The sequence below is a fragment of the Larimichthys crocea genome, chromosome XII, assembly GCF_000972845.2.
Source record: "Larimichthys crocea isolate SSNF chromosome XII, L_crocea_2.0, whole genome shotgun sequence".
Lineage (NCBI taxonomy): Eukaryota > Metazoa > Chordata > Actinopteri > Sciaenidae > Larimichthys > Larimichthys crocea.
Window position 1 is genome coordinate 30911714 of NC_040022.1, and position 21041 is coordinate 30932754.

A 21041-nucleotide genomic window follows, 5' to 3' on the forward strand; every position below is an offset into this window, starting at 1 on the left:
CACTGAGGTGAGATACTCATTAGTCTGCTTGGCCAGAGTGCAATATCCCAGGGATCAGCCTATCAGAGAAATATATGTGCTGCATGCCGGGGTATCAATTAGATGGGACGATTAGGCCATGTCATCAATCCTCGACACCCAGAGACTGATATTGGTGTTCATTAGTGGGGGAGAGCAGCGCCGGCCATTACCCATTACTGACAATAGCTTTAACGAGATGAGGTGGACGAAAGATGAAGATCACGTCCCTTCAGTGTCCCTGCAGTAGTTCGGAAGCGCGCGGCGCTTTATCACTCCCCTTATCGTACAGTGGAGCATTTCCATGGACTAAACGAAGAAAATCAAAGACAGAGGCCGATAAGAAGTCGATGAGAAATTCAATGAAGCAATCAGCTCTTCCACTAAAGGAGGAACATCATCCCATGAACGGACAATAGACGCTCCGCACTAAATGTCTGTGATTATTTGTTTAGCCTGTGAAATGTCGATTGCAGCCACCGGAGCTGATCACATATCAAAGAGCCAAATTATAGAGAATCCAATCAATTTTCAAATAAAGCACCGCGTGCAAACTGACACAAGACAGACAAAGGGAAACACAACAGCAGAGCGTCCCACTATCAGATGAGGCAGTTCGATCCCCGGCTCCTCTTGGGAAACATACTGAATCCCATATTGCTCCCGAAGGCTGCGCCATCGGTGCTGTAAGGCGTCTCAACTCTGGATGGGCATTCGAATATATTTCTTTGATCGATCATCAGGAAAATTTACGATCAATTATCGATATCATTATATTTTTTGTTTAAAATACAAATCAATGTTTTTTCCTCTGATAAATCTTTATTACAAGAAGAACGTTCCAACTTTTATGGCAGTTAAGCCCGACGTCAATGGTTAAACTTAAACATATGCGGTGCAGCATCATATAACAATAACTTAATCAAAGACGACAAAATCGAGAAAGACGGGGGAAAGCAAGGGAGAGATTAGTAACAATTAATTACTTAACAAAGCCTCATGAAAACTAACTAGTAACTCCCATACAGGCTACATTGGTGATGGACCAGCCTACTGATTTTTGTTGAGAAAGATAAACATGTTAACGTGCTCTGGGGTCGGACGCGAGCGAGCCTGGTGACCGTCAGTCCAGCAGCTGAACACACCTGCTCTGAGGGGACTGACGTTTAGGGATGCACAGGTACCCTCCGCGTTAACTTGGCCAGCCTGGGGTGCACTGACGTTAACCAGGGTCGGATGTTCAAGTGGTACATCATTGGAGTCGTGGACGTGTTGTACTTATACACGGCTTCGCAGTGTTTGCAGTGAACAAAATGGTCCCACGCCACACTCGCCGTGACCTCTTCATGATTAATTTGGAAATCTAACGGAAACTCGCAGGTAGCTGAATACACAGTTTCTAAGTCAAATATCGCCCCCGGTTGGTAAAATGTTTCATCGCTGCCACACACTGAAACTCATTGCATTGCTTCAAGACTCACACTATACAGAACCTTTTATTTAATACCAACGTTTGAGCGATAAGAAAAATGAACGTGATCGACACAATTATCGATCAATCGTGCCCATCCCTAGTCTCAACAGTTCAAAACCCAAAAATAAGTAATTTACAATGATATAAAACTGAGCAAAGCAGCTGTCACAGTTTTTCCTCGATAGGCGCCCTAAACTCGATCGATGTCGATTATTTCAATACTGACTGAGGCGTTTTTTAAACTACAGAGTTTTCTAATCTAATATTTTTCATCCCTTTAATTGTGTCATTAAAGGATTAGACTACTTGTCAGTGCTCTCTGGTGGACAGTGTGCATCAGTACTGATTTCCTTCTGTTATCATTCGCCGTCTGTTTAAAACTCCTCCCTGACGCGGGTCACCTTTCTTTATCTGGATCTCAACATGCCCACACGCTGCAGACCCACATCAGTGCCTCCTAAATGTCATTGTTCATGCAGGTTCCCCTTTTTAATGCCTCAACCTGCTTCCATCTCATACAATCAGCCTGCCCCGTGCACCATCTGTGCGGCTCCCTCATCCGTCCTCAGAGAGGCGTGACAAACAGCCACTCGTGCCCGGCTGAAGCAGCATGAAGCAGCTACAGCACGAGCTCCATGTTTCTCCACCGAGAGGAGAACACACACACACACACACACACACAGGAGGAGATGAATTCAGCGGTAATGCCCTGGTGAAGGCTGGTATTGACCTGGGATGATAATGTCATCATACATTAGCTGCGTTCAATAGGAGTTGGATCATAAGTTGATTTAATTAAAGCAGAGGCTAGATGAGCTCCCCCGAGCCTCAGAGCGGGAACGAGTACACGGCAACACAAAACTAGCAACTGAGCAACTTCACACATTGGTGACGTGATGTCAGCAAATACTGCAGTATTCTCAGAAATGTATTCATGAATTCACCCAGCAGACGCAGATTATCTCAGTGTCTTACAGTGAAATTCACAGAGCTGTTTTAAGTAGATGTTTAGTTCTAGTTCAGCACTGACACCAGTCCAGCGATCTAGAGGTAGAAAACAAAAAAGCTACACCTCGAGGTGGTGGCCGAGACGAATACCGAATACTGTGACAACATCTCAGCTCAGATTCAGCTACACTGCAGTGTACGAGCACCAAACACCACATCAGACCGGTGAAGGTCAACCACACCTGGCTACACCCACCTGTGATGCTGCAAGTTTCTTCAGCACAGTTTAGTTTGAAGTCAGAATAAACTTCTTTCTGTCTTTATTTGGTACACTTCAGCTGAGGGAATGATGTGAGAGCTCCAGTCTGCAGCCTGTAATCTGATTTATTTAAACTAACAAGTTTTACATGAAAAGAATCATCTGGCGCAGCTTTACAGTTTACGAGGTGAACGTTTCCACTCACACACACACACAGTGCTACATACTGTTGCCATCAGCATCCGACTTAAAGCCCGGCCGTGAAGCTCAGCATCTGGTGAGCCGGGGGATGTTGGGGCCGCTGTGTTTACTCGTGGTCTGCTGTGGCGGCCTTGTTTTCCTCTAAAGTCTTCATTTCTTTGCGTTTGTTGTGACTCGGCTCTGCCTGCCTCACCTGTTCGTCTCATTGCCTCCTGGTTCTGACGTGCGTGGGCGCAGAGTCCATTAAGACTGAAGGTCCGGGGGAGGTTAGGGGTGACGTGTCATTAGTGCTCCCTGCATCGCGCCTGCACGGCTCACTAGTTCGCTGCCGCATCACCTCACGCTGCCCACCTCATGCTCTGTAGAGGTGTGTCTGTTTCTCTGAGAGCATAGAGACGTTTAATGGTGAACCGTAACCTCTGTGTGGAAAATACAAAATGGACCGTCAGTCCTGCCAAGCTGACATCAAGGACAGTCAGACACTTTTAGAGCTCACAATGTCAACAGCTGAGTGAAGCTTGGTGGGCGGTCATCCAGAAAGGCAGCCAGGTCAAATTTAAATTGTGACGCCACTCTTCAGTTTTGCAGTAGTATGAGCTCTACGCTGTATAGGGATGGGAATCGAGAACCGGTTCTTGTTGAGAACCGGTTCCGTGTGTTTCAATTCCATGGAATCGTTTGGCAGTTTATCTAACGATTCTCTTATCGATTCCAGAAAGCACGAATTACGTCACGTAACTTCCGCAAGAAGTTACGCACGCTCGATTCCAGCAAGCACGACAAATTACGCCACGTAACTTACGCAAGTTTGGCACGTGCAGTGCAATCAGTAGTAAACAATGTCACCCACTCGGTTCAAACGCTCCAAAGTTTGGCTGCATTTTACCAAAACAGACGGCAACAGGGCGACTTGCAATCATTGCAAAGTGGAGATAACAGCGTCGGGAGGGAACACGACCAACATGCAGAAACATTTGCGCACACAACATGCAATATTTTTAAATGAATGTCGTGTTTTTGACACGCTTCGGACTGGAGATGAATCTCAACCTAGCAGCAGCAGCAGCAGCCAGGCTATGAACACCTCTGTGGTTACTACAGAAGGTAAATAACACACTGCCTACCATGTTAGCGCCATGTGCTGCTTTGTAAAACATGATATAACAGTTAACATTAAACGAATGCCTTCTGCATTACATTTAGAAGATGACCATGACGAGAGAGAGAGTCTGGCAGCTGTACTAGTACTCGCTCCAGTTCACTACCTCCTCTAGATGATGCTGATCAAACTGTTTGTTCTCCTTTTTTTCCCAAATGAGAATCGATAAAGAATCGAAATGTTAAGCAGAATCGATAATGGAATCGGAATCGTAAAAATCTTAATTCCCATCCCTAACGCTGTACAGTCGCTATAACGCGATTCACTTTTCGCGGACTCGCTGTTTCGTGGATTTTTTTAGTGTAATTTTGCATGCTTTTTTTACGGCTTTAAAACATGTATAATAATTGTAAAACTTACTTCGCGGATTTCGTTTATTGCGTGTTATTTTTAGAACGTATCCCCCGCGATAAACGAGGGACCACTGTACTACAATAAGAAAAAGCTCACAGCCAGAGATCTCTGCTAGCTGCTCTGTCACCCAGTTGGGTTTGAGACCAATCTGTTAGCAAACACTGTGGTAGAGGTCGAGGGACTTACCCCCGATATCCACCGTTCTAGTCAATGTTTCAAACCCCACCGGCTCTGGCAACCTGCCACCACTGCAGATTCTAACTTCTTCTAAAGTCATTTAGGTTCAGATCTTTACACCAAGTTTGTACTTCGTCACACACAAAAAACTTTTAACTTCTAATTCTGACATAGATCACTGCAGACCTCCAACAAATCATCACAAAGAGCCAAAATCTTTGACTATAATGCTTCAATTTCCCTTTAATGGAACATTAAGTCTTCTTGACGAGCGCGTCAGACCCTTTTCTTCTCGGTGACGTCAGCCAACGCGCACAGCTGGAAACGTGCTGTTGTTAAACAAGATGTTGACGGCGCCGTCAGGTGGAACAGGGAAGTTGTTCCCTGGCACCTTACCGGCAAGCTACGATTGGTCAGCATCCAACTTGTAGTCTGCCACGTCTCTGCCAAGTCACAGCGACAAAGTATGACGATGATTAATAATTTCGAGGGCGAAGGGAGACCAAATAGTTTCCAAAGAGTTTGTTTTGTGTGTCCTCATTTTTCTCCAAACCTCATTATTCAGATTTTCTGCATAAATCAGGATGTTTTACACTTGACTGTTTCCTCCTGACGCACGTCATCCTGCTCATTACGTCAGCCTCTTTGTTTGCTATGCTGAGCCTCAGACTGTCCGTTTGTATGTAAGCAGGCACGCCGTGGCTCTCCTTGTTGGCATGTGGTCGGCATTACACAGGCGTTAGGTCCTCATTAAAAGGGTTTAACATTCCGTAAAGCCAAGTCTGGGTCAAACTGTTTGGTCTTTGGAGGAGAAAGGGAAAGCGGTGAGGGCAGGGAAGGACAGAGGAAGTGAGTCGGAAGTTAAATACATAAAAAGGTGCAGTGTGTAGCATTTTAAAAGCAATACAGACTTGTAGCAGTAGATAAATCACAATAAAACATGAGACGATGGCTCGGGGAACAGGCCTTTACGCTTCATTTTAAACGCCGTGCTGAGTCTGGATTTTTAAAGTGTGCTCGACTGTCGTGGCACAAAAGACACGAGGCTGCTGACGAGCAGTTATGTCTGAGAGCTCGATGAATATTTATCCTCATCTGTGAAGCTGATGGTGTGCCAGAGGGTTATGGGTAAAGTAGTTTTAATCTTACGAATCAGCAACAATACTTAGTAACAACTGACCTGTATTACTAACGATCAATCAGCTGACTTAATTACTCAGCTTGCAGATTTCAGATGGCACCAATTTCAAACATTCGATTTTCTGTCTTCCTCTTTTGTATTATTGTCAGCTGAATATGTTGAAGGTTTGATACATCTATGTATGCGAGACTTAAAACATTAAAAACACTTTGGCAAGAACGAGCATTTTTATATTTGACAGGCGCATTTGTACAAAAGGATTAGCTACATTACCGTTAACTGTGATTTCAGGGTTTATTTCAACCAAAGCAACATCGGTGTTTGTTGAAAGACGAACAAACAAAGACGGTTTTATTTTCTTTCTTTCCCATTTGAAGTGTGTTTTACGATTATCTGCAAAAAATTGGTGTCAATGGAGTCTGGTGGACCGTAGTGTCCACGTAGATTCATTACATTTCATATAATACACGTTTGATTCTTGGAAACTGATTAATCAAGAAAACATTTGGCAGATAGATTGAGGATGAAATGAATAAACATAAGAATATACATAAATATGACCATGAAGCATTTAGTTTGCATCAACCCCAGTAAACATTGTCACAATGTTGTTGCTCAACCTTAGTCGAATGAGCCGCTACTTAAACAAAGTGTACGTAAACTCCAGGTCAGACTGAGCGTTTCATTTGTTGATGTCATGTCAGACTCTTCAGGTAACGTCTGAAGGCTTTTCGATGGCTGACCGAGTTTCCATAATTCAGATGAGATGACACGGCGATGAGTTCCTCTCCTGTCTGCCATTGTTTGTTTGTGATTCATTTGTGTCGGATTTGTTTTGGTCCGCCCAGCTGTCCGTCCATCTGTCAGGGCCGTGACATAATGTGCGAGCCTGCCGAGTAGCTCCAACTCTGCTTCCTGCAAACACCCCCTCCATCACCACCACCACCACCACCAACCCCCCTCCACATTTTACTGACGTCAGAGCCCAAGCCTCGATGTTAAGGAGATGGCTGATCCTCTCCTCACCTCCATCAGCACCATCACCTGATTTAGGTTTACTTCTGAGTCAGTCGGTATTTGAGGTGTCACCAGAAAAAACTAAAGAAAAAGTGAGCGGCTGCTCGTGTTTCGACATTTGAAATCTTCCTTTTCTGTGGTTTATAGTAGGCTCGTGTAAAATAACGGTGTGAGGTAAGACAGAAATAAAAAGAAACTGAAGGTTATTCTTTGTCCTTTCTGCAGAGATCAACACGTCTAAATATTGGTCGATGTTTCACATTTGAGGCTGATTATAGTGGTAATCAAATCATTTATTGGCTATAATAATTGGTCTTTCCCTTCAATTGATAACAGATAATGAGAGTTTAATAGCATCATCCATAACGATGAGCAGCCTGAAGCAGTTCTCAGACACTGGGCTCAAATAAAAACCTGTGTTTGTCTCTTCCTGTCTTTCAGCATCGTGGGTCACACTGAGCCGTACACTAAGCTGTGCTGTAAAGGCTTCTGCATCGACATCCTGAAGAAGTTATCCCGCACCATAAAGTTTTCCTACGACCTCTACCTGGTCACCAACGGCAAGCACGGCAAGTTGGTCCGAGGAATTTGGAACGGGATGATCGGAGAGGTAAGAGGTTGATTCTCTGTGAGCTGCCTCTGAGCCAGGAGTGAAATATTTACTGTTAACATAAATTTGGCTTCAATTAGACTGAAATCAGAAGGTAGATCTTCAGGTCCAACACAGAATATGAACTCAGAGAGATGAGATGAGATGAACCTTCAATGAGCCCCAGAAATGTTTGTCGTTGTTGCAACAGCACGATGACAAATAAGAAAGTAAGAGCAATAGAAAATAGCATATATGATCAGATTAAGTGTTGTTTGTAGTCATATATCTAACTATAATTAACAAATGGAGGAAAATATTTCTTATTTGTTAAAATAATTCCTGAAATTTGAGTTTCTAAAGGATGTTTCTTGAATGATTCGCAGCTTCTCGTAGAAACAGGTTGTATGTTTGCTTCAGGTGTTTAGTATTGCAGTTAGGCAGCTTGCAAGAGAAGAGAAGTTTAAATTTTTAAAAAGGAAATGTCAGAATCTGTCTGAAGTTGAGTTCTCCTGACTTTTTGTCCTTCGAATGGGTTGAAAAACAAGATCAGACTTTTTTTAATTATGCAGTTGGATAGCATCGTTCTTGCTTTACAAACATCTACGTCTTTAAACTCCTTATAGATTTGAACCTGGTTATCACAGAGGCTATGCTGTTACAGTATTTAGGAAGGAGGAATAGACTTCATCACTGAGCCCATCATGGACCCAAAACACGTCAGTGTAAAGTAGCAACAGCAGAAAACTCAAAATATTCAGCACATGTAAAGTCAAATAAAGTAGATGCTAAAAATCCTTTAAAAGATATTTTTATGTGGTATAACATTATTTTAAATCAAAGTTTGGATCATTTTCTTTGATTCTGAGTTAAAAAAATAAAATAAAATCAATCTGAAGTCAGGATTAATGATTACATGTGCGTGTACCAAGGTCACAGTGGTGGATGAGGGAGGGACTGTTGTCCAAAGAGGAGGAGTAGGTGTCCTTGTGAATAATCTCCACAGTCAGATTCCTCTGGCCGGCTCCTGTTGACGAATTGGACGACGCATTATTTGGCCTTTTTTTTCTCAAAAACACAAAAGCTATTGTGCTCAATGAGGCGTCCCCCCTCCATAGGAGAGCTAATGGCTTGCATGAGGCGGAGTGTCTGGACTGTAAATCTACCAGCTCCCCATCAGTATGATAAACAGCGGTGCGGAGTGGCAGCAAAGGCTGGAAAAACAGTCGCAGTGGGACTCGAACATCAGCGAGATCAGCATCGCTTCCTCTTCATCCGGAGCCCCCGTCACCTTTAGCCTTTGGCGATTAGTTCCACTTCCTGCTGGTAATATTCAGGCAGCAGACGCCTTATGTAACGTAACAGGCCTTCATGCTGTATTCTGCAGTACCTTCTGGTGGATTAGAGATGGATTAGATGCTGGATCGTGCTTTACAATGCACTGGTGAAAGATAACATCAGGACAGGCTGTTCAGGAGTGTCCGTCTGGCTGCTGGGTGGAGGCTGAAGCATCAGACAGTACTTCACCCTCAGGGACGGTGGCTTCACCTTAGAGATTTATCTCAAAGGTTGGCCGTGGACGTCCAGTATAATGTCGGGACAGCGCTACACAGGGTCCGATTTATGACAGCAGCAGACAAACTATCGACTTTCCTCCCACCACAGGTGTTCTACAAGCGGGCGGACATGGCCATCGGCTCGCTGACCATCAACGAAGAGCGCTCTGAGATTATTGACTTCTCGGTGCCGTTTGTGGAGACGGGGATCAGTGTGATGGTGGCCAGAAGTAACGGGACTGTCTCACCGTCAGCCTTTTTAGGTGAGAAACTCCTGTGAAGTAATGAGGACGTATGGCCTGACTTAGATGTCAATGCAGCACTGTGGTGGACCAGTACATCACATACCCTGTACCTACAATGACACTTTTCCAGCCGGGGGGTTTTGATCCAAAGCAAAATGCCTTTTGCTGTTTATTATTATATGTCCATCATGTTTGCCCAGTTTTCTTCATGACGACCAACAGACGAAGTCTGAATCTTGAGTGTCTCAGTGAGATCTTCCTCACTGACTGACTGACTGTCCCCCCTGTGTCCTCTGTCCCTGCAGAGCCCTACAGTCCTGCAGTCTGGGTGATGATGTTCGTCATGTGTCTGACTGTTGTGGCTATCACAGTCTTTGTCTTTGAATACTGCAGTCCAGTCGGGTACAACCGGAGCCTGGTGACTGCAAAAGGTGAGTCCAGCCTCCGTGCCTGACTCAGAGTCAGCCCTAAATTTACATCTTTAAACAATCTAAACATGCCACGTTTTAAAGATGAATTCTGCAAAAAAATGTGAAAATAATATCTCTACTTTTAAGTTAAGTAGTTGAATAAATTCATTTTAACATCGGCATCCCTGAATTTCCACAGACAGGCGACAAACAGAAGTCTTCAGGTCCTCGAGGGGCTTCAGGGAACATGTGAAAGCCAAGCCTATTTACAGTGGCCACATATTGGATCAATGCCTGGAAAATTGAGATACTGCAGTTTCATCTCTGAGCCATATGGTCTATAAATTATCTTATAATGGGTGAAGAAAGGCCAAAGGGGCCACGCTCGCGCCGTGCCTCGGCTTCTGATGTTGTATTTATTTTAGGATCTGTCCCATATGTGATGGGATTAAAAGAAATTAATAGCAAGGTCAAACCGGTGCTATACGTTTAGACGTATAATTGAGTTTCACCTGATCCAAGTATCCTTCTGACTACCAGACACTATTGTTGTGTTATTGTGTTACATAAGTCTGTCTGCTGACAGCTGACATTTGATTTCAGGTTAAGGATGTCATATTTCTTCATCGTAATGGTTACACTGACAGTTTACAGTTTGTGTTGAAATACTACACCAATAACACAGGTCACCTGCCTCTGGATCTCAGCAGCTTGACTTCTGGATACAACAGTTGGTACCCAGAACGAAACCTCAGTTCAGTCATTGTCTAAACTAAAAGGAGAGAGGAGGAGACAGCTTTAGTTCTTAGTTCAAACATCCTACATTTATGTTTCCTCGTGCACTCATACACGCTGTGACAGTAGCAGGTTGGTTGAACATACAGAGCATGACTGCAGTTAGCGACCTGTCTCCCACAATGTCATGGAGGCTTTTTGTTAACTCTACCTCAAAGCCAGTGAAAACCCAAATCCACAACAAGATTTAACTGGATCTAAAAACCAAATCTCTGTGCTCTCACTCAGTCTGCTTCAAGGCAGCCAGAGCACAAAGAAACAGACTGAAGAACAATTCACAATGTTTAGTCTCTCAAATAAACAGAAACATTCTTACAGCTGTTTGCCTCGTTAAACAGAGACCTGAATTCAAATTAAGCTCAGCTTAATTGTCTCGTTAACTCATTGTCACACTCAGTGTTCCAACGATCACCAACTCTGGTTTGGTCTGATGAATTTTTTTAGGTGGCTAAAATATTAAATCGTTTCAAATGTTTGACTGAGTACTTTCAGCGGTCTAAAGTTCCCTATGGAGTTATTTTCTGGTCGGTTAGCGTTGAAGGTATTTCCTCCTCCTATAGCCCGATAAGGAGTCTACTCTTGGTTTCATTCTTCCTAGATCCCGGAGGTCCGACCTTCACTATTGGGAAGTCTGTGTGGCTGCTGTGGGGAATCGTCTTCAACAACTCGGTCCCCATTGAGAATCCGAAGGGCACCACCAGTAAGATCATGGTCCTGGTCTGGGCTTTCTTCGCTGTCATCTTCCTGGCGTCCTACACAGCCAACCTAGCAGCCTTCATGATCCAAGAGCAGTACATCGACACGGTCTCTGGACTGAGTGACAAAAAGGTAGAGAGCTCTGTCACTGTCATTGACAGTCCTGTGTGTGTGTGTGTGTTTGGTGTACAGTTTAGGAAGAACACAGGGTGCTCTATTTTGGGCGTGTAAACAGTGTGTGGCAATGGCTGTGACTTTGTACTTTCCCCGCAAAATATACGCGAGTTCAGAGTAAGTGGTGAAATTGAATTACATCCTCAGACTCTTTAGATGGGGACGCCTGTGAAAAGCCTATGAATTGTAATACACAAGTGGATTCAGTGGGCAGACGGTGAGTTTCTGGTATTATCTTATGCATATTTGTCCGGCCTGAGGATCTGTCTTCTAGAAGTATTGACAAGGAAATCCATGTTACACCATCAGCACAAGGAATGGTTTGTAGACTCTTTGCTCGAAGGCGAATGAATGGATTAAAGAGGCATTTGAGGAAAAGACCAAGCTGTCCACTGCTCATTATGATTCTGGCAAAGTCGTTTACAATCCTCGTCTCATTATACATTAACTCTGCTATGCAGAGGAAGAAACAGAGCCGCTTTGACAGCCAGTCCATAGATTATTGAACAAGCATTCTGCACGCCAGCATGGAGGAGATGGAGGGGCCGAGCTGCTGTTTGTCCAGCTGTGCTGAACCCCTCGAGTTACGTAAATGTAAATGAGGTACAAGATGAAGCCACAGAGCGACCTTGTATGGGAGCGATGAAGAGGACGCCGCGCTGTGTTAAAGCACATCATTACCTCATCCTACGGAGCAGACACTTCACTTAGAAGAAAAGTCCTTGTGATGGGGTAACACATCATGTTAACTCTGACGTGGCCCAACCTCCTTCAATCCACCATGTGTGTCCGACTCTACATCTCTGTCCTACGTGGCACCAGGAAGGTGTATGCAGAAAATAGGTAGCTCCACCTAAGGAGGCTGCATGAAGACAGAAGAACTGTCGTCACCGGAAAAACAACATTAGCAGCAAATGTTTGTTCTCTCTCAGACACCAAGGTCAATGTAGCACTGAAAAACCTTTTATAGGGGACATTGTAGCACACTTTTGTGGGAACATTTGGACTTGGACACCATAAACAACAGTCAGGGCCAATCCAGTACCAGGTATTTTGAGGTTAGTCTTTTAATAAGGTGCAGCAACGTCGAGTTTGTTCATCAGAAGTGATGTTAATTAAAAGTTAGAAGTTTGTTTATTAAATGTTATTTTGTTAACGCAGATTGTAGATCGGACCTTTGACCTTGCATAAGAATCTAATGTGAATGTAAATGAATGGGGCTACACATACATACTTAAATATATATAAACTTGACCTGGAGAGATTGCTCAGTTTGTTATCGGAATGCAGAAGAGGTCTGCTTCGTTTTCTGAATGTCCTGACATTACATTGCCCTCTTTCTCATACAGAAACTTGAGCACAAATTGTCCCTCAGCTAATGTGCTGAGAACATATTTGCATAAGGTTAATGAAAAAGAGCAATTTTGTCGATTGTATTTCCACCCCGTCCCGCTTCCTGTCCTCACAGCTAATTAAATGCATATAGTACTGCCAAAAGCAAAAGGATAAAATGAGAAGTTCATTTCTTACAGCAGACAAGGAAAGGATGAAGGAATCTGGATCTCTTTGCACACAGTGTCTGATCGTCGAATTGTAGAGTGTGAAGTGTAAATTGACAGAGCAGGAGGGCAGCGGGACGACTCGCACAAAGGCAACGGGGAATCACAGAAACTCAGAGGTTACCGTGTCTTTCTATCAGAAATCTAAATGACGGAAAGGAGCACTCTGATGAAGTCACAAAACATCCAACAGGGTGATGGGACAAACTAAGACGAAATACAGTTTCTATTCAGTCGCTATCGCAGATCATTTCTGTCATATTCATTCTTATTCTATCTTTCCTCGACAGTTTCAAAAGCCACAGGAGCAGTACCCTCCATTCCGCTTTGGTACGGTCCCAAATGGCAGCACAGAGCGCAACATAAGGAGTAACTACCCCGAGATGCACTCCCACATGGTCAAATACAACCAAAAGGGAGTCGAGGATGCCCTCAACAGCCTCAAAACAGGGTCAGTGCCTGCCAAGGACAGTTACAATATATTTACAGCAGAGCCGAGAGCCGGAGCGGAGCCAAACTGTTGGCCATTTGAGTAAAAATCCTTTTCTTTGCCCTGCTAGGAAACTGGATGCCTTTATCTATGATGCTGCTGTGCTGAATTACATGGCTGGCAAAGATGAGGGCTGCAAGCTGGTGACCATTGGCAGTGGGAAAGTGTTTGCTACCACTGGTTATGGCATCGCCCTGCAGAAGGATTCACGCTGGAAGCGACTCATCGACCTGGCCCTGCTCCAGTTCCTGGCTGATGGTAAATTCTTCATATATATACACAACAAAGGATGCTGAAATTCATAGAATATTGCCAATAATATCTGTATTTGCATGTTTTTCCATAAGAAATGTATGTGAATATAGGGTAATATCATGGTCAGATAGTCAGTTTTAGCAGATGATTTAAAGTGTGACACTCGCTCAGCTAAGCTCAGCTCCTCGGGCAAGATATTTCGATGCCTCTGGCAAAAGCCCGGTCACCTCTGGGACAAATATGCAATAGACAGCAAGAGAAATAATAAAACGCTTTGCATAAGATGTCAAACTGAGAGGCCATAGAAAAAATGCTGTGATATTATTACTTCTCACAGAGACTATCAGCAGATAAAACTGTGTGATTTTCTATTTTTAGTGACAACGACAGCTGGACCACAAACGGAAATATTCACATGAGGTTAATAGTACCTGAGATATCTGGTGATTTAATAACTGAGCAGTTCATCAGTTATCCCGTGATAAAGATTCCTGCTGATTTAAGTAACAGAGGTTCCCTGTTAACACTGGTCAGGGTCAGGAGACGTTTAACAGGATGCGAAGCAGAAAACAATACTGTCTCCTATATATGTTTCCCCATTACTTTCATCAGCAGTGTTTTCATGGATGAACTGTTACATTTATGTCCCACACCAGACTCACAGGGAGGCCATTAAGGTGAATAGTGGTTGTACAAAGCTCTGGATAGCCCAGGGTTGTTGCTAATCAAACCAAAACCATGATAAGTGCTGTCATCTGTAAACATAACCCTGAGTTTAATAGTATCGTAGCATTGTCAAAAGTAGTTTCTATTACCACAATGAGGAAATGTTAATAGAACTGGTCCCAACTGGTATGAGAGCCACAAGTAGACAGTAGACTCACGATAATGGGTCACAAACATTATTGTTTTTCTTCCTCTGAAACAACAACTGCTGACTCCTTAAAGAAACCAGAGATCAGGACTGACCTTGGATTCACTAACCCACGAACAAAAGAACTCTACAAACCGCACACAGTTGTATCTGAGCTGCTGGATATGAGAATTTAATTAGCCCATGCAAATGCATTTCATGGGAGGCTGCAGGGATTTCCATTACTCATTCAAGGTCCTCAAATAATACTAGTGTTATGCAAACGGGGCTCATGTCTGCGCTTTGTGCCCCTCGCTCGCAGGTGACACGCAGAAGCTGCAGACCGTCTGGCTCACAGGCATCTGCCGCAACGAGAAGAAGGAGGTGATGAGCAGTAAGCTGGACATCGACAACATGGCGGGAGTTTTCTACATGCTGCTTGTGGCCATGGGCCTGAGCCTGCTGGTTTTCGCTTGGGAACATCTGCTCTACTGGAAACTACGACACTCAGTCCGCAAATCAGAGCGCCTGGACTTCCTGCTAGCTATCAGTCGAGTAAGTCATCCTCACATATGAGACACGGATCTGTGTCGATTAAGCAGCACCATGGCAGAACACAGTTCGGCATACTTTCCTTCAGTAACAGCGGTAGTTGTGTAAAGTTTGTTGTGATAGTACGTGGCAGCCTTGCTGCATGAAAAAGTGCAGCTGTAAAGCGAGCCGTCTCCTTCAGAGCATCCTTCAAATCGTAGCTTTGGCAAAGCAGTAAGTAATCAACACACAACCAGAATAGTTCAAGGGCAACAACAATAAAAAAAACATCGTCAAATAAAATGAGTTTAAAGCAATAAAAGAACTTTGCGGATACTTGCTGAAATACGATGATGGCCGTGATCCCTGAGAAATTGAATTTAAATTGTCCCATTAAAAAATAAAAAATAAACTCCATCTGTGTGTCGACAGTTGTCGGAGATGAGAATAAGTATTCTAAACAGATACACAATTTGAAAGTAAAATAAAGCAGCCGGGAAAAAAATGGAGAAACTAATATGGTAAGTGCATGATCAGCAGCTCACTCATTTCTGTGCCTGAGCTGTTTTTAAGAAACACGAAACTACCAGAAACAACCAGACCCGTTGAGTTTTCCATAGTGGTGTCTTCACCTCATCTGCTCCGTTAGTTACAGAGAAACAGTACCGATGATAAACCTTTAGGAGTTGAGGAGACTGTTGGTTCATTCTTGTATCTGATGAGGCTTACAGATCTTTCCGTCTCTCTGCAGGGCATCTACAGCTGCTTCAATGGAGTAGAGCAAACTGACCACAATGGGAGCATGCCGAGTCCGGACGTCACTACCAACTATTCACAAGCCAACATGCTAAAGATGTTGCAGACAGCCAAGGACATGGTGTCCTCTGCCAGAGTGGAGAACTCTCTAGACAATGCCACCAAAACAATCGAGAGCTGGAGCAGGCGGGGGGCCGACAATGTGCGGGTCGGCCTGCCACCCAGAGTAACAACCACGGACATGAGCCACGGCCGTCTGCCCTACATCTCCAGCATCACGGACAACCACTCGCCGTACCCTCAGAGAGCCCTCACACCCACCTTCCCAATTCATTATGGGGACACCTCCACCCAGCCTCTCTTGGATAAACCCCGGGTGGTGACCCGACCCACCCCTCTCCGCTACACGCTGCCCACCCGCAACAGTCAGCATGTCTTAGAGAGGACTCTGCCGATCTCCAGCCTCAGCAGCCCTCATATCGCCATGCGGGATCCTGCTCCACCCAGTACGTCTAACCCCCACCACAGCAGCAGGCTGTATGTGGAGAACCAGGCCCGGCACCCCACGTCCCCTTTTGTTCCTTACAGGGAGTTCCAGGTGCCTGATATCTACGTGGAGCATAAAGGACCACTGAGGAGGAAGTTCAGCTACCCCCCTGACTGTGTGAGCCGGAGGAGGAGGTCCCATAGCTATGTGTTCGATGCTGCAGACCCCAGAGTGAGACGTGACTACGATGAACCTCGATCCTGCCTTGCTGAGTTGAGGGCCAATCACCTCCTGAACAACCACGCCCCTGTTGCTGCTGCCATGGCCTGCTCCGGAGGACACTACCCAGGTGGCAACGCCAGCTGCAACTCCTGTATGAAGTCCTACCTGGAGCCTGAGATGGATGACGTACCGCTCCTGGGGAAGGACAAACTCAACCGGCGCGCCTCGTTCCTCAAAGCCACATGGGGCAATGATCGGATCCATCAGGTGGATGAAACAAAGCCCTCCACATCCGCGTCTCAATCCACCCGCGTAGACATGCCTGACCTTTTTCCACGGGTGGTGGTGGCCAACCCAAAGCCCCACAAGCTATACGGCAGTCTGGGGCACAACCTGTCCTGCTACCCCTTGGCTGCTGAGCCTGCCTACTTGGACCCGGCCCACATGGGCTCGTACCCCTACAAGCAAAAGCTCAAGTACTCTGAGTCCACCCGGCTGCCCTCTTACAGGGAAGCCATCCTGCAGAATGCCGCCGCCCTGCGCCGCTCCTCCTCCACAGTGGTGCACAGACATTACTCCACCTACCTAAACTCGTACACAGACTTACCAGTGTATGTGGGGCCACTGGCCCAGGGGCCGCCTCAGTTCTACGACGGCTCCAAGGACATGTGCCACTTGTTTCCCTGTACAAGCCACTGCCCGGATAACGCAGCGATGCTTCCTCGTATGAGTGAGAGGCCAGTGGTTTACCACAACAATATGTTTGGGCCCTACGACAACACAGGGAAGAGGGAAGATCCAGGCTCTGGGAGCAGAGAGCGGAGGCAGGTGTTGGTGGCGCGCAGAGTCAACAGTCCCTATGTGCCAAAGCCCTGGGGCAGAGTATCCAGCCTGGAGTCTGAGGTCTGAGCCCCGTCCTTACTGGACCTCCACTCGGCTCTCAGACTGAGCCCCTCTGAAGAGAGGCGTGCCTGGGGAGGGGTTTCTCTCCTCAGCCTCTGGTTAAAGCAAAAATTAAACTCTACACCAATAGTGTATTTGAGAGTGTTGACTCTCAATTATCAGTGCAATAATATCTTGGGCAGCGACATGTAAAGGAGAAGACACTGACGAGCAAATTACTGCTGGGACTTTGTACGCCAAACTTAAAACACTAATAAAAGAAAAGGCAATGTTGAAAAGTATTTAATACATAAGAATTTAACCTGTTGATTGTTATTTAAAGGATTTTTAAATGCTGTGTTGCTATGTGAAAGAATTCTGGGAGACAATATACTGTAGCCTCTCGATCTGATTACGACTTGAGACATTTCTTTTTTGCAGACTCATTTCAGTTACCCTCCATGTCAGTTCAGAGTTAAATCATTAAGATGATTTTGTGATGGAACCGCTGACATATCTTCCCTGAATTTTCTAAGTCAACGACCTTGGGTGCACAGTTGATCCGAGGCTTTCTGCTCCATCGGTCCTTCATGTGATTTGACTGGGATTTTAAAAAAAGGGAAAACCATTAAAGTATCATGTGTATTTCCATTGTTACAATACCCTTTAATAAAGAATAAGGTCGTCTCAAGGGCCTTTTGGAATCATCTGTCACCTCGATCTTTATGTTAAACACGCTCTCACATCACACAGCGACATAATGAAGGGGACGTTTCACATGTGCTGCATCGTGCACACACTCAACAACGAATACAGCATATGCTCAGAGTTCATACTGAGTGTCTGACCCAGGACACTATGTGCTCCAACAAAGTGCCTCCGATCGCTGGAAGGAACTGGCAGTGAGCTGGGAGAAATAAATCTCAACACACCGATTCACTTGACGTGCAGCAGAAGGTTAGAACATGTCGGCCCTGCAGCAAATAAACAAGCAAACGATTCTCTACATATCTTGGTTAGAAATTCAAAAATCAGACTACAGCTTATGAGATTCATGACCGCTTTGTGTGAAGAGTGTGTCGCACCAGAAGTCCAGGAAGTCGCATGTCATGGCTACTTAACTAGCTCTACTCATTGACTGCATTACCTGGGAGTTAGTTTCGCTGCAGGCAGAAGGTATTGCAGCTTTGTGTGCCACAGACTGGGTGATTATCTCCCTGGATTTGACAGCTTTGACAGTTTGCTGTATTCTTTCTGGTAAGCTCAGGGTGAAAACAGTTAACTTAGCTTCACACACAGCGCACGCCTTGTCCTGTTCGTTCCAAAACGTGGCCAGAAGTCCATTTTCAAAGCTCAATTCCTCATCATATAACAGTATTTTTGTTTGACCAAAGATGCTCCGAGAGCCTGACGTTCACCCACTTTCTAATGCAAGAGAGACGTAACTTTACAACTCAAGCCGAGGACAGAAAACCACTATCAGCTATAACTTTCCACATCATGATGAGTCCTAGAATCAAGACACTTCCTGACCTCTTGTACGTAGTATTGATAGAAAACAGATGATCATCAGCACACAGCTTCAGATTGACAGTGAGCGAGTGGAGCGGCGGAGTAAACCGTAAAACAGAAGCACAGAAGTTTGATATGATGAACAGTAAATCATGCCGTCACATAAACACAATGATTTGAGTATAAACAATCATAATACACACACACACAGCACAAACACTGCTCAGACATAACAGATCAAACTGAACCAGAAGAAGATCTGCAAACAGAAACAACCATCACACAGCTGCACAGACGAGAAAAGAATATTAACATGTCCTGATATAAAGCAAATAATTATGTGGCTCCGTGCAGGGCATCGCTGATGTTTACATCCCCAGAGCCAACGTGGAGTTATACCCTCAGCCTCAGGGCTTCGTACAACACAACAACAACGTAAAGCCAATCCAGCCCACAACACTCACTGCTCACACATCCTTAATATAACTGATCACAGCAAAGGGCAGCAGCATGAAAACATCATCACACATGTGCCAAACACACACAGCCAGAGGACAATTAGCTCACTCACAACAACATACTTCAGAGCTAATAGCACTGCAGATCTGTGCACACAAACACACTGCCCCACTTCCACGCTGCACATTACCAATGCACAGAGTAATATGATATACTGTTATTGTACAAGAGCATCAACATCCCTTATTATTGTGTGTACCAGCTTTAAAGTGCCAGTTACCATTTATTCTGTGCATGGACAGGAAATAATATAGATAATAAGTAATGACCCATTACTATCAAACACGACATTTCTCTGTAGGAAACTGTTCACACTGTTAAAGTCACTCTTATGGCTTCAGGATACAGCAAGCCATGAGGAAACAACAACAACAACAACCTGGAGTGCAAAGCAATGAACAATTGTAATGTACTCTTCATCACTGCACAAATTAACGGCATCATAACACATATAATAATAATAATAAGCTCCGCCACAACAAGGCGGCAGTCTAACCCGCTGCAAACGCTGCACATAAATCTGAAACTGCAAATATCAGAGGCAGAAAGTGAACACAAGCCGCTGGGCCACCAGCAGAGATGTAAACTCACAATGGGAATCTTAGTGCAAGCGGCGGACACGTGCATCGTGAAGTAAAACAGTCAGACAGACTTCAGGAACACGCAGAGAGAGAGCGTCCAACAACACCACCGCCAAAAAGCTGCAACGAAACAACACAATGGGACTGTCAACAGGCACGCTGCATGAGACACATGCTGATTAACAAAAGGGTGCTTCAGATATAATTGCAAAGTCGAGCCGAAAAATGTTTGTTTACACGCCAAAGATATTCAGATTACTGTCAGAGAGGACTAAAAAAAAAAAACAGAAATATTCCAATTTAAGAGGCTGACATTTTCTCAAAGCGGTTAATACATTATCGAAATAGTTAATTTAATAGTTAAAGTCCAGACCAAATTAGGTCAAGACTAAACTGAAGGGATTCTGGATTTCTTGGCACCTGTCAATCAAGACAGAGTGCTCAGAAAATAAATAAATAAATAAATAAATAAAACACACCGTACACATTCATGATATTCATCCACTGACTGACAGGGAACATTTTACTGCATGAGTTCATCATGCTCTTGAATGCAGCTCCACAGACATTATCAGGTGTTGTATAATGTTACTAAATGAGTTTCAAAGGGTCCATTTATTTAAATTAGTTCCCTCACAGCTGAGCGGGACCTGATAACTAACCCATGTCTGCAGCTCACTGGCAGTTAGGGAACTAAAAGTTAACGTGACGTGAAAACAAGCGAGTAAAAGTCACCGACATGTTTAAATTACACAAACTACACACGGCCAACTTAATCACAGAAACGTTTCTGCGATAGTTAGGCGTCAACTTTCACTTTTAACGGGATAAATAACGTTAAACTGACGTTATTAACGGAGACAAACTCACCGAGGCGGCAGAAGTCAGTTATTTAACGGGAACGGATTTCGGGGTTCACCACTCCCGTCTGCAGGGGCCTACAGGGGGCGTTGTTGCCATGGCCACGCCGCGTTCGAGATTTAACGTGCGCATGCGCGGACTATCTTGACCTCTCCAATATGGCGCTAAGATTAGATTAGATTAGATTCAACTTTATTGTCATTATATATATATATATTTCAACGTGCGCATGCGCGGACTATCTTGACCTCTCCAATATGGCGCTAAGATTAGATTAGATTAGATTCAACTTTATTGTCATTATATATATATATATTTCA

The 21041-nt window shown here is 44.5% G+C and overlaps 1 protein-coding gene and 1 long non-coding RNA gene across 6 annotated transcripts in view; one reads left to right on the top strand and one right to left on the bottom strand.

Moving 5' to 3' along the window:
* Positions 1-17948, top strand: part of grin2ca (glutamate receptor, ionotropic, N-methyl D-aspartate 2Ca) — a 67655-nt gene extending 49707 nt beyond the window's left edge. The window contains exons 6-13 of the mRNA XM_019261528.2: positions 7190-7358; positions 9003-9156; positions 9444-9569; positions 10942-11171; positions 13063-13223; positions 13333-13520; positions 14693-14925; positions 15653-17948. Of these exons, the coding sequence (XP_019117073.2) occupies positions 7190-7358; positions 9003-9156; positions 9444-9569; positions 10942-11171; positions 13063-13223; positions 13333-13520; positions 14693-14925; positions 15653-17275 (2884 nt within the window). The 3' untranslated portion in view covers positions 17276-17948. The remainder of the gene's footprint in view (positions 1-7189; positions 7359-9002; positions 9157-9443; positions 9570-10941; positions 11172-13062; positions 13224-13332; positions 13521-14692; positions 14926-15652) is intronic.
* LOC113747018 (uncharacterized) overlaps positions 1-20820 on the bottom strand; it is a 155106-nt gene extending 134286 nt beyond the window's left edge. For 4 of the 5 annotated variants that reach the window (XR_003463292.1, XR_003463288.1, XR_003463290.1 and 1 more), the window contains exon 1: positions 20731-20818. This is a non-coding gene — a long non-coding RNA (uncharacterized LOC113747018). Of the gene's footprint in view, positions 1-20730 lie in introns of all 5 variants that reach the window. The other variant, XR_003463289.1, reaches the window with a different exon arrangement.
* Positions 20821-21041: the final 221 nt, after the last annotated feature.